The following is a 14,872-nucleotide window of genomic DNA, read 5'->3' as shown; positions in this document are numbered from 1 at the left end:
TGCCAAATCACAATCATGCTGATATTCAGTACAACAGCACAGCTAAAGTGTGATATTGGTGACTCAATTCAAGGTGTAGACTTTGATGCTACAGATTTCCTTATAACTGGAATTATAAGTTCTAATTGACGAGCATGTTTTTGGATAGCTGGGAACGTTCTTGAGTGCTGCTCTGACTAGCAGTCTGCTGGCACAAAGGAGAGAAGATACATTACACACACACACACACACACACACACACACACACACACTCTTTCGCACTCTCTTTCAGCCGGAAGTAACTGCAGCTGAGAGGCATTAATACCCTCAGAACCCCGGAGTATGGCAGGGAATGCAGCTCGATATAGAAATAAGGCGGAGCTTTCTGTAAGGTAACGTGATTTCTGACAATCACTCCTGCTCTTGGCATTCTGAATGACACAGCTGCAGAGATGAGTTGCACTGAGGCAGGGATGTGTTGTATTCAAAACTGCTTTGTGCTATGTTGAATGGACTTGTGGCTGGATTGCGCTGACTGATGCTGAGGAGACCAGAAGATACCATGTATAAAAGGTACTTCAGAAAGATGATAGTAGGTTCTGAGAGCAATCTGGCTTTAATATTTGTTTGGAGTGCTGTGTTTGAAAGTTTTTTCTTTAGCTGACTTTCAAATTGAGTTGATTTGTTTTTGCAAAATATGTTTTGACATATTTTTGTGTTATATATACAGTAGATTGTCTAGTGGTAAATTATTTTTAGTGGGGTTTTTTTTTAAAGTTCTCCACACACAATAGCATGAGGTCTATTTTAAACTATCATACAGGATGCATTCAGGTGTTCCTGTTAAATTTACAGTTCAGTGTTTGAGTTGCTTTTTATGTTTTTATATATATATATATATATATATATATATATATATATATATATATATATTGTTCTTGTTTTTTAATTACCTTTAGTTGCATGGTATTATTGTGGTCACCATTTAAAAAAAGTAGCACAGAATAAGGTTTTCTTCACAGAGGTAACTATAAAGCAATTTTCCACAAATTACATTATTTGGAAGAGAGACACACAGCTGCTATTCTGATCCAAAAACAGAGTGAATGAGTCAGTAAAATGTCAAAATCGCCTTGTACCAAAAAACATGCAATTTTATTTTTCAAAGTTTTTTTTTTTGCTAAGTTAGAATATTTGAAGTGTGTCCATGTAAAAGAATAGCCTCTGAGAATTGTATTTGTATGCAGGTGCTGGCTGAGGCTTAAAAGCATTTATCTGTGTAATTTTATGTGTTTGAAAGTGTGTATTTGGGTTATTTTTTTAAATATACTAGGCCTTGTTCATCCAAATGTGTAAGTTCAGTCATAATTTACTCTCTTATTGTTCCAAACTGTTATGTTCTTCAGTGGAACACAAAAGGAGGTTTTAAAGGTGCTCCTCCAGACTTATGCTGCGTTCACGTTGTGTAGGACTTACTGTTATTACGAGATGGCAATTCTGAGATTCTACTCGGAGCTGTTCACATCCTGGGACCTCTGAAGTTATTTGTTTCTATGACAACGTTCATAACAGCAAAATATTTATCTTTTATCTCTAAATATTTATTAAGGTGTGGGTGCCTCGTGTCACCCCACCGCAAGATGCCGCCGTGGACAACTGCACGTCGCCCATGCCTGAATCTGCTACTGATCTCTACATTAATTCATTAATTCACCTTTATACTCTATGTCCCTGCAAAATGTTTAAGAACAAAGAAAGTGATCCAGGTATCAATGGCACAATGAAATGGCATATCAAATAGAATGGTAAATGGTCTGCACTTATATAGCACCTTTTTTTTAACCTTAGTTGTTCTACAAAGCACTTTACACTGTGTCTCATTCACCCATTCACACACACACTCACACACCAATGACAGCAGAGCAGCCATGCAAGGCTAGCCTGTCATTAGGAGCAACTTGGAGTTCAGTGTCTTGCCCAAGTACGCTTCGGCATATGGAGTCATGTGGGTTGGGAATCAAGCTGCTAACCCTGTGATTAGTGGACAACCTGCTCTACCACCTGAGCCACAGCCGCCCACTGTATGTGTTCACTACCTTTAACAGTTTAGGCCATATTGGTTCTTTCTACATGATGTCATGACTGTCCAGTCGGATCTTTCATAGAATTCCAAGTTTACAATTTATAATTAAGAGTTCTATGAAGACGTGAACGCTTTTTATAAATCTGAATTTCATAATTACGGTTATTTTGACATGATGTGAATTGACAATTGTGCATACAATTGGCCATTGAGTAAGACTCCTTCTTTCCCCTCTTTCCAAAAAAGACAAGCACATACACTCAGAGACACTGAGCTTATTAAACAAAAGCTTATTATCAGAAATGATGCAGGAAAGCGTTTTAATGTCACAAGTAAGAAAATAAACATGCAATTTGATGTCTGCAAACCTGAACAGTTACACAGACATCGTATAGGTATTGTGACGTTAGCTGTGAAAGCAACAATAGCAAAGTAGCATTCTCAAACTGACAACTGGCAAACTGATTGTGGCCAATTTTTTGTCCCACTGTTTACAGTGACAGATGTGAAAATTCAAGGCTGCCATTTCAAATATATTTTTCAGGGCATTTTGACATTTTCTGCTTGTCATTTCATAAAATAAATAGTTACAGCACCTTTAAGGCAAAATGTTACCCTCAGTGATCATTCGCTATCATTGCATGTTTTTTCGATACAATAAAAGTGAATGGTGACTGAAGCCGTTATAGTTCCTAACACAATCTTTGTGTTCCATGAAAGAAAAAGAGTCATACCAGTTTGGAACAACATAAGGATGAGTACATTTTTATTTTTGTGGGAACTATCTCTATAATTCATTCTGTTCTGTGAGCATTGTAAAGTGACTGCTGCTGTTCATTAACCACAGGGCAGATTGGGCCATTGCCCACGAGCCTCTAAACCCAAGGAGCCTCAAGCTCTAAACCTTTTTTTTTATTTATTTAATGAGATATCTATTATAAATCCATGTAAATGTCAGTCTTATGTGAAATGCCTTTTGTTCGGCCAATCGCGTTCTGGGCTATATCAGCACGAGCACTGGCACTCATGTGCACGCTCAGGGAATCTGCGTCTCACTGGCGCAGTGCATTTATTTAACCACCTGAGACCCAAGCGTGACTGCTGTGTGTATTTTCCATTCCCCTATTTGTTATGTAACAAATAGTTTTCCAAACATTTGATGTCCACATACAGGTATATGGACAGTGGGACTAAGTTGTGAAATTTTTAATAATAGAAAGCTATAGGAAGTCAAACATTTATTTTATTTCTCAAATTGTTTATGTTTCCAGGAGTGTTGTTTATTCATGTTTTTGAGATGTCACAGACTTTACATCAGAAATTAGCATAAATAATTCTGATTTAAAACAATGGCCAGCATCATCCAATCACTGCCAGCCATGTTAAAATAACATTTTGTATGAAAAATTCTGGATCTTTGCACTGATTACCATCGTCCCATGTTTGCCAAACATGTTGAATGATCCAAACATCATCTGCCACCTGAAACTGAACTTTTGACCGGATGTTTGGAGTGAATGTACAGGCTGCATAGGAATGCTATAGGATGCTCCCTTGCTCCCTAATTAGGGAATGACTTTCTCTGATGCATTGGTCTCAGAACAGTTTGAAATGCACTTTATTTTCATTCATATACAGCCTCTGAAAGCAACATTTTCCAGCTTTTGGATGCATCCATTGATTCTCAATTTGATAATGCACAGTAAATATAGGATATTTCAAGGAAAATTATGTTTAACAGAGTGCCGTTTCACAATAAATCAATGACATTTTTTCAAATGGAATATTGGATGATACTAGAGACTCTTCTTTTTGAGTCAAACTAATGTAAAAACTTAATGAGTTTCTTATCAGATGTAGTTTTGTTGTCTTTTCTCCCAAAGAGAAACTCAGCTGAGATTGGCACCATGTTGTTTTCACACATGTCCCGGAGCGTCGAAAGTTTAACCCTTTAATGATAGCCTAGAGTCTCCTGAACTGAGATCAGTAAGTTTAAATTAAATTAAAGTATGCATAGCCTATAGCAAAGCCAAAACTTAATGTCCACGCATGTGGACTCGGGGTCTCAGAACGTTAAAGGACAGATAGTTGAAATGCTTCCAAACACAGAGATAAGGTGCAGTTTACCCTGGCTGTGTACAAAGCTGATGGGTTAAATTCATTTGTTACTGTATAGGCTAAGCGACTTTGTGATGGACTTTAAAATATTTAAGTCCTGCATACATTAAATGTTTAATGAAATAGCGAAAGCAGGCCTTTATAATGCATGATCTTGCTTTGGTTCATAATTCATAAGTAAATATAGGCCTAATTGGCCATGTATGACACTGGTCACATTTGTTACTGTAATAATTACTACTAAGTTTCCCCAATTTTTTCTTCTATTTGAAAAATCCGACCAATTCTGCCAAACATCCTGTGCAAGACTGCATAAGGGAGAATGTAGTCACTTAATTAGTGTCATGCAGTAGTAGTAATAATATTTGTATTATTACTTTCTTTGGGCATGGGGGGCCTCCATTGTGTATCTGCCTATGGGCCTCTCAGTTCTTAATCCGTCCTTGCTGCTGTTTTATTCTTTTAAAATGGAATCTCATATGATTTATTTCTCTTTTTCTTTGTATGTGTGTGTGTGTGTGTGTGTGTGTGTGTGTATGTGTAGTGTTTGTGATTAGTTTGAATAGTGAGCTGAAGTGATATGAGTCTGTTGATCTGGTTTCGAGGAGGCAGACCATTTCTGCTGCTGCTGCTCATGCTCTGCTGCAGGATTCTGCCAACCTGGACCAAGACCAGCAGACGCCAAGGGTCCCACAGACCCACACACAACCACACAGATGATATCATACTGGCTGTCATACTTCCTCAGCATAACACTTCCTACCCCTGGGCGTGGCCTCGTGTGGGACCCCCACTGGAGCGCGCCATCGCCCACATTAATGCCAACCCCACCCTGCTGCCCAGGCATCACCTCCGACACATCTTTGCAAACAGTGAGGATGGAGATGGCATCTGCTCGGAGTCCATTGCTCCTCTCATGGCTGTTGACCTGAAGTTTGAACACAACCCTTGGGCCTTCATAGGACCTGGCTGCGACTATACCGCCTCCCCTGTTGGGCTGTTCACAACTCATTGGGGCCTTCCCATGATCACAGCAGGAGCCCCTGCCGTAGCTTTTCTGAACATGGAGATGTACACTTCTATCACTAATACAGGCCCCACACACAAGAAACTGGGCGAGTATGCCCTCCACCTATACAGGCATTTCGGTTGGCACCAGCACACCCTGCTGATGTTCAGTGACACTAAAATGGGCGACAGGGCATGCTACTTTGCCCTGGAGGGGCTGTACACAGAGATACATGAGGAGAACATCACAACCATGGACCTAGTGTTCGAGGAGAATAAAGGACCTGTTAACTACTCTGAACTCCTGCACAAGATCCAGGAGGGTGGCAGAGGTGAGTGACTTGTTTCTCACAGTCTGCTGAATGCCTGATGTAACTGGGCATCTGTGTGTTCTTCTTTCATTCACTAATGCTCTTCAAAGAGACACTACTGTCAACTGTTTGTTCTTGGTTGTGTTGTAATAGATGAGGTGATTTTAAACTCCACTCAATCTTCAATCACCGATTTTATATCAGAAATCTGCAAGTACAATGCAAACGTATCACACATGTAATTATTTATTTATATAAAGTTGGGAATTTTTCCTGTTTCTTGAAAGCCTGAGTGAGTTATGTTTATCTATATCAAACAGTAACTTCAGCTGCAAACAGATAAGCGAAATGTAAACAAGTTCACTGAGACATTCAGAGACATTAATTGCAAACATCGAAGTATTAGTTCTGAGTTAAATACCTTATGTATTTTTTTTTTTCATCAAAAAGTGCCTTTTTTCTAGCAGTCACTTGCCTGAGAATGCACGTAGCGGGCACGCAGAGTTTGAGGGAGACAATCAAAGCCAAGATGGTTCAAATTAAACTGATACGATATGTTTAATTTTTTTTTAATGGATAGTGCACACAGAATGTATGACATGTATCTATGTATGACTACAGACAGCACTTTAATATAAAAAACAGGCAAATCCCAAGCATTTTAGGTGAATTAGAAACACTGGTCTGACTTTTTAAGGACCCTCTGAGGGAAACAACGTGTTGTAACCCTATACCTATATATGTATACATGTTGTTTCCCTACTTACATTACAACTTGTGGACAGTTTTGCCATGTCCCTTGTGAACATTGTGCTACATTGATAAGCTGCACACCAGGACAGGTGAATGCTCTGACATTGCAATCTGCATATATCTTCTCCATCGTAATTAATATTATCCATAACGAGCAAATTAAAAGTTAATCATGATTGTCACTAGAGGGCAAAATGCGACTGTTATATACTGTACAGACGGTGAAACGGTGGCGTTATCGCCTGTCAGTCGTTGAGGCTCTATGGCAATTGGGGCACACCAAGATGGCCGCTTGAACACTTCCAGTTGCTTCACCTCCTGCTAGCAGTTTACCATTGCATCAGCGATCCAGTTCTATATATATATATATATATATATATATATATATATATATATATATATATATATATATATATATCAGTGAAAACAACTGCAAAAATAGCAGTTCAGCAACACTGAATTTTAAGTCATCCTGAATTGTACAGTCATCCTGTCGGTATCACAAAATAAACCCGACAGGGTTATCAGGACCACAACGCAAAGCATCTACATATTTGGTAAGCTAAAAAAATGAAATATTGATTATTCTTTTAAGTAAAATTATTTTATTGTGTGAGAAAACTGTTAAGTCCTAAGAGATGTACGAAGCTAGCACAGTGTAGGAGATTGTTCGCCTGGGACAATGGTTAAATATACAGCTGTTATCATACAAAAATATTTGACCACAGAATGTCGCGATTGACCAATCAGAACGAAGTATTCCATAGAGCTGTTTAACAGGCCGAAATAGTGCACAGCTTGAGCAGAAGTGTAATTACAAACAGAGAAAAGAGAAAAGGGGATTTCTTTAGTAATAAAAGGTGGCTTTATTTATCACATGGTTATGGATTAGTTAAGTGCTAATGGAAGATGTGTGTCTTTAGACGTTTTTTCAAGGTTGTTGTGATGGTCTCAGCATGTGTGAAGGTTTTAGTCAGTGACTTTATACCCTAGTTTTTTTTCCCGCTGAGCTTGATTTTCTCTGCACTCTGTAATTCAGAAATAAATGCTGCATAAGGTCACTAGATCAAGGCCCATAAACAAGTTTAATGGCATACAGACTTACGAATATAGCATAACGGGAAAGGGTGAGCGAGAGTGTAAACGAGTGAAGGCAAAAAGTAAGAGTTAGTCTGACAGTAGAGAGGTGGAGGACAGTGAAAAATGTTTAGATATTAATCTAATTGGGCGATTCTCCATTTGATCCCTTTTTGAACTAAGTGACATAAGTTGAGATAATAGACATCCTGTTACCTTCTCTAAAGCAGAACTCTGTGATTTATTGCTGGAAACATTAGAATAATGCATGTTATTAGATTAAAATAAACTAAAATGTTAAAACACAATATAACAACCCACTGTTTGCATACCAACCTTAATGTAATACTCCACTATTACATTAAGTGAAAACTGTATATAATAACTATAAATATGTCTAACTATGTATAATAAACTATATATAATAACACACGAATAATTCTGCCATCCATTATAGGTTTTATCACAAGACATCACTGAAGGGAATGGAAATATTAAGATAATTTTGGAATAGGCTACACTGGAAAATTAAATCTTCTGTTGGATAGACACTGAAACTCTCCATGGAGCGTCACTAGCATTATAAAAATAACATGTGAATATATCTCAGGGTAGGCTTATTTTTGAAAGTCAGTTTCTTCTTAGACAGTCTTGGCTACAAAAAGCTAGCTAACAAATTGGCTAGGAAAAAAGATACAGTTCATTGAACACACGTTGAATTTTTATGACAGCATGCCTCAATAGAGGAACATATTATCACACAATATGGGGCAAGTTGTCACAATGGAACTTGTCACTAAACAACTAGTGCAGATTTCATGTGAACATTGGAGGGTGTTGAGGGAACGTTACCACACCATCTCGTGAAGCAGTGTATCAAAGTGGAATTGTCTGTCATTGTCTGTGCAGTTAAATGTCATGCCGTGTTCTGTTATCAGTATCAGATTTATAGTTCTACAGAAAGGAAAGGAGAGCTCAGGAAACCTGTATCTTGCAAAAAGATTCTAATGGGGAAAATGTGCTGTAAACCTGTTTTCTTTTTTTTTTTTCCAGTTCCCACAGGGGCATAAAATGTCAACAGAAAAACATTTATTAACAGAGGTCACAACCCTGTGACCATACACATTTTAGCACACACTATCTGTTCTGTTGGAATTTCCTGTGAAAGTTGAGAGCTGAGAGTTTTTCATTCACTGATTTTGACTTTAATTTTTCATTCATCATTAGTCACTGGATGTTCTGTTGAGTCACGGAATGAATAGCTAGGCAAATGTAATTGAGTTCAAAATTAAATAATGCGGTAAAAAAAAAAGCTTAAAATATTCTCTTACAAAGCTATTATCTTTTTCATCCAAGCTTTATCTGTATTTGTAAATTGTGTGCTTAAAAACACAAGGGGAGATTTCTCAGGTGGGGACTTTGTATATCTTATAAAACCCTTTGAGGACACATAACACTGTAAGCACATCTAGATATGTTTTCATGAGATGATGTCAGCAGTATCCCTTTTTCCGATCCTCCACAAAGTGACAAAGTCTAAGTAAAACATTCTGCTCAAAAACAGCCAATAAAAAAATCAAATAAAATGGTAACACTTTATAATAACTGTACATGAATAATCATTAATTAATGCCTGAATTAATAGTTACTTCTGCATAAATTAATGATGAGTTAAAGAATGTACTAATCAGGAACTTATGAAGAGCTAACATTAACTACAACATGAGTCATATGAATTCATACATTAATAACGGTCACCTTAATGACATGTTTGTACATGTTTGATAGTTAATGCATTAATTAATATTAGGGAATAAACTAAATCAAATACACTTTATAAGAAATAATGTAAAATACTTCAACCTTGAATTAAATGTTTATAATTTAATATGGTCATAATTTAAAAAAATTATACCTTTTGATGCCTTCAGTTTCGCCACAAACGCAGGATTATTCTGCATTGCATAATTTACTTGGATCATCTTTATCAAATGTTGAACTTATTAAAGGAATAGTTCCCTATCTGTCACTCACTCAACATTTTGTCAATGTAGTGACACTAGGGGTTACCCATGGGAGCCCCAGACACCTCTGATCTTTGAGAAAAGGCCAAGGGGAATTGGCGAGTGGAATTTGAATGCCACTTCCCCGGACATACGGGTATAAAAGGAGCTGGCTTGCAACCACTCATTCAGATTTTTTCTTCGGTGCCGAGTGGTTGTGTTTCAGCGAGCTGAATTCCTCCGCCAATCCATTCACCTCGAAAGCTGTTGGATTTACAGCGCATTACAGCGGTTTCTCCCCCTCTTGCACCGGTGGTGTGCAGAGAACGCCCCTGGGCACTTCAGCAGCTAAAAGAGTATATTCTTTCTAATAAAAGAGTATATTTTCCTACTAAAAACTGGCACAGATGGAGCGTCTTTTTAAAGATGCCTTTCCGTCTGTGTATAATTCCAGGTTGCGGTCGCTATCTCTCCGCTTCTGATGGCCACGATCGTTGTCTCACGTGCTTGGGCGCTGCCCACGCGGAGACATCGTTCATGGATGGGTCATGTCCTCATTGCGAGAACATGACCATGGCAACGTTGCGGTCGCGGCTTTCCTTCGTCAGATGGAAAGCCATCCTAGTGTCTCCCCGCCTCGGTCCTTCTACCTACGGGTATGAGGCCATGGCGGTTAGCACTGGGGGAGATTTGGGGACCTCAGTGGGAGCTTCTCCGCCGGGAAACCCCCCACGGACTTCCCATTCCCCAGTTGCTCGTGTGCGCCGGCTCATCTCAGAGTTTGCGATCTCATTCGGGGCTCACAAAGAGGATGAGCTCTCGATCGCAGCATCGGAGAGCAGGCTCGTCCAGTCTGACGCTGAGGAATTGACTGTGCTCCCACCCTCGGGTGCGGTGCCAAGTCGCAGGCTGATGCGGAGCTGGCGGCCATGCTTGCCTGGGCGGCTGTGAGTGTCGGGCTGGAGTGGAACCCTCCACTCCCCCAATCCCTCATGGCTTGACGATTGGTTCCTGGGCTCAGAGCGTCACTCACGGCCGTGCCCCGCCCCGCCCCGTTTCCTTTCTTCCAGGAGGAGCATGATGATCTCATGAGATTGTGGCCCGGACCCAATTTATGGGCTCCTCCGCTCCCACCGCGAGGCCCCACCTGCCGGTACGTCCGACGCAATTGTTCCCTTGGTCCCCCTTGCCCGGAACTTGGGACCGTGGCTTGCACTCCCCAACCCATTGCGATGGCTGACCAGGACCGTCCGAATTGGCTACGCGATTCAGATCACCAGGCGTCCGCCCAGGTTCAATTGCGTCTGCTTCACCTCGGTGATGGGAGAGAATGCTGCTGCCTTGCATGCGGAGATCGTGTCCCTTCTTCAGAAGGACGCGATAGAGCCTGTCCCTCTTGCCGAGATGAAGAAGGGGTTTTACAGCCCCTACTTCATCGTAACAAAGAAAGGCGATGGGTTGCGGCCAATCTTGGACCTGCAAGTACTGAACCGGGCCTTGCACAGACTCCCGTTCAAGATGCTGACAAAAAACGCATTTTAGTGAGTGTCCGGCATCAATATTGGTTCGTGGCGGTAGACCTGAAAGACGCGTACTTCCATGTTTCGGTTTTACCTCGACACAGGCCCTTCCTGCGGCTTGCTTTCAAGGGCTGGGTGTACCAGTACAAAGTCCTCCCCTTCGGTCTGTCCCTGTCAACTCACACCTTCATGAAAGTCGCAGAGGCAGCCCTTGCCCTGCTAAGGGAAGTGGGTGTCCGCATCCTCAACTATCTCAATGACTGGCTGATTCTAGCTCACTCTCGGGATTTGTTGTGTGTGCACAGGGACTTGGTGCTCAGCCACCTCAGCTGGCTGGGGCTTCAGGTCAACTGGGAAAGAGCTCTCCCCGGTTCAGAGCATCTCTTTTCTCGGCATGGAGTTAGACTCAGTCTCTATGATGGCGCGCCTCACGAGCGAGCGTGCACAGTCGGTGCTGAACTATCTGAAGCAGCTGGCCCCGGGGGCTACGCAATTATGTGTTCCCCCAGTGAGCCTACTTGCACAGATGCTATGCAAGCTCAGGGAGGACGAGGAGCAGGTTGTCCTAGTAGCACCTTACTGGCCCACCCAGACTTGGTTCTCTACCTCACGCTCCTTGCGAACCTGAGGAAGGGCCTTCTTTCTCAGGGATGGGGCACCATCTGGCACCCACGACCAGACCTCTGGAATCTCCACGTCTGGCCCTTGGACGGGACGTGGAAGACCTAAGTGGCCTACCGCCCGCGGTGGTAGACACAATCACTCAAGCTAGGGCTCCCTCTACGAGGCGCCTGTATGCCTTGAAGTGGCGTCTGTTGCTATGTGGTGTTCTTCCTGATGCAAAGACCCCCAGAGATTCCTTCTTGCAGGACAGGCTGGAGGGCAGCTGTCCCCCTCCACCTTGAAGGTGTACGTGGCCGCTATAGCAGTGCACCATGATGCAGTTGACGGTAAGTCTCTTAGGAAGCATGACCTGGTCATCAGGTTCCTTAGAGGTGCGAGGAGGCTGAATCCTCCCAGACCGTGTCTTGTCCCCTCGTGGGACCTCTACGGGGAGCTCCATTTGAGCCCCTGGAGTCAGTTGAGCTAAAGGCACTCTCCTTGGAAGACTGCCCTCCTGACTGCGCTCACTTCCATCAAGAGGGTAGGGGACCTGCAGGCGTTCTCTGTTGGCACACATGCCTGGAGTTCGATCTGGGATACTCTCACGTGGCACTGAGACCCCGACCGGGCTATGTGCCCAAGGTTCCCACAACCACGTTTTGGGATCAGCTGGTGAACCTGCAAACGCTGCCCCAGGAAGAGGCAGACCCAGCCTTGTCGTTGCTGTGTCCGGTGTGTGCTTTGCGCATCTATTTGGATCGCACGCAGAGCTTTAGACGCTCTGAGCAGCTCTTTGTCTGTTTTGGAGGACAGCGGAAAGAGAGCGCTGTCTCCAAACAGAGGATTGCCCACTGGGTCACTGACAGCATCGCTTTGATATATCATGCCCATATATCATAGCCTTGGGGCTACAGGCACACTCTACTAGGAGTGTGGTGGCCTCTGGGCTCTGACCAATGGTGCCTCTTTAGCAGACAACTGCAGAACAGTGGGCTATGCAACACCCAATACATTCGCGAGGTTCTACAATCTCCAGGTTGAGCCGGTCTCGTCCTGTGTGTTGTCAGGTACGAGCAGGTAAGTTGCAGGACAGCTTTCCCCTCCCGGAGGTGAAGACGTGCGCTTTTTACCCCCAGTCATGTTCACAAAGTCGTGGACCCTGGATGTCCTTCCTCCTTAGCCCTGTGGCTGGCAAGTTTGCGGAGAAACTCGTTGCCGGCCCAGTACGTGTCCTAACTTGGCCCTGTACCAGGGTAGGTGCTCCACATGCACTGATTGCCCATATGTAACCCCGTGTGATGTATCTTCTGCGAGATGGTTCCCCCGTTGGTGAACCCGCGTCTTCCTTGGGCAGAGACCCCTGATGTATTTGTGGTCTCTGCTGTGTCTTCCCTTGGGAGTGACACCCCCCCCCCCCCAATGTGGACGCTATATGGCCCCCAGCTGAACGATTTTTCCTTTTGGGGAGAAGAAAGAGAAGAGGCCGTGGCTGGGGCAGCTGGTCCCCATTTTTTGGGCAGTCGACTTGTCCCCGAGGTGCAGGGAACCGTACGCCGCTCGTAAGAGTGTTGGGGGAGGTTACGTGACGGCCGGGTGCGCTGACTACGAGGCACACAATGGTTTGCCCGTCTCGCACTGCCAGTTCACGTAACACAGTTCAACTAGTTGTGGCGTTTTTGTATAGGAACCCCTAGTATCACTACATTGACACTCCGGGGGAGTGGCATGCAAATTCCACTCACCAGTTACCACCTGCCTTTTCTCAAAGATCAGAAGTTTTTGGGGCTCCCAAGGGCGACCCCTAGTGTCACTACATCGACACAGCATCTCATTCCCTCCATCGGGGAACGGAGGTTACGGAAGTAACCAAGACATTCTCCCATCATTTACTCACCCTCATTACAGGGTTGGGAGGGTTACTTTTGAAATGTATTCCACTACAGATTACAGAATACATGCTGTAAAATGTAATTTGTAACGTATTCCGTTAGGTCAGTAACGTATTCTAAATACTTTGGATTTCTTCTTCAGCACTGGTAAATTTTGTTTGACTTGTTTTGACTAAAAAAACTCTACCAGTACAGTAAGACAAAATACACATGTTAAAAATACATTCTCTGAAAAACCTAAATATCTTATTCAGTGTTGTTTCTAAAACACGATCAGTCTAATTTATCTTGTTTTAAGGATTTTTAGATATTTTTATAGGAAAACAATACAAAGATTATCATTAAGAATACGATGCCCTAATATCAAAGGTCTTACTAGAAAAAAGAAATTATGATCTAACGTGAATTTTCTTGATAAAAAAATATGATCGTGCCTGGTAACATGTGCATGTAAAATGGCTAGAAATAGCATTTTAGCTTAGCGTAAAGCTGACAATTTACACAAGGTTTATTTCTATTTCTTCTGCTCCAAACTTACTTCAAACTTACTTCTCTGTCTGCTCGTATGAATGAACACATCATAAGAAAGTGTTTCACTGCTGTTCAAATGCACTTTGGATCGCATCATTTATGTTGTTAATGTAAATGTTTTCCATCTGAAAGGACAAAATTTTAAATGAAACATATGACAATAAAATGCAAAGAAATCTCTTCAGTAATCAAAATACTTTTTGAATGTAACTGTATTCTAAATACCAATGATTTAAATTGTAACTGTAGTGGAATACAGTTACTTATATTTTGTATTTTAAATACGTATTCCCTTTACCTGTATTTCATTACTCCCCAACCCTGCTCATGCCATCCCAGGTGTGTATGACTTTGTTTTGTCTGCAGAACACAAACAAAGATTTTTAGAAGAATATCTGAGCTCTGTAGGCCCATATAATGCATGATGCAAGTGAATGGGGACAAAATATTTTAAGTTCCAAAAAGCACATATAACAACATAAAAGTAATCTGTATGATTCCAGTGGTTTAATCCATGTCTTCTAAAGTGATGCAATCAGTTTTGGGTGAAAATAAACCAAAATGTAACTAATTTTTCACTGTTCATCTTGCCATTGCAGTCTCTAGGCACAATCATAATTTTAAGCTTGATTACACTTTCTAGTGCTTGACGCATGTGCAGAGTGCTAGATGGTGCAAGAAAGTGTAATCGAGTTTGAAATCACGATGGCCAAGGAAATTTGTTGTGGAAAAGGAGTTATGTTTTGGTCTGATCTCACCGAAAAGCAGGGGTGGACTGGGAATAGAAATCGGCCTGGGAGTTTACATAGAGACTGGCTCAAAAGTTGTTGGGTGGGGGGGGGGGGGTGTTGATGTCCTTTTTGGCATATCGCTACCTCCTTCAGCATATCACGGTGCTGTTTTGTGACCCGTTCTGCATAACGCGGCAGCTCGTTTCAGCTTAATGCGGCCCATTCGGCCCATTTCGCGGCCAGCCAACTGGCCCGCCCGGTTCTCC

General features: G+C 42.1%; 1 protein-coding gene across 1 annotated transcript in view; it reads left to right on the top strand.

Moving 5' to 3' along the window:
• The first annotated feature begins 418 nt into the window (after window positions 1-418).
• Window positions 419-14,872, top strand: part of npr1b (natriuretic peptide receptor 1b) — a 66,729-nt gene continuing 52,275 nt past the window's right edge. Inside the window, exons 1-2 of the mRNA XM_051721972.1 lie at window positions 419-552; window positions 4,725-5,520. Of these exons, the coding sequence (XP_051577932.1) occupies window positions 4,761-5,520 (760 nt within the window). The 5' untranslated portion in view covers window positions 419-552; window positions 4,725-4,760. The remainder of the gene's footprint in view (window positions 553-4,724; window positions 5,521-14,872) is intronic.

This window comes from Myxocyprinus asiaticus, chromosome 16 (genome assembly GCF_019703515.2).
Source record: "Myxocyprinus asiaticus isolate MX2 ecotype Aquarium Trade chromosome 16, UBuf_Myxa_2, whole genome shotgun sequence".
Lineage (NCBI taxonomy): Eukaryota > Metazoa > Chordata > Actinopteri > Cypriniformes > Catostomidae > Myxocyprinus > Myxocyprinus asiaticus.
The sequence above is the reverse complement of the archived record's forward strand: the minus strand, read 5'-3'. Positions and strand labels throughout refer to the sequence as shown.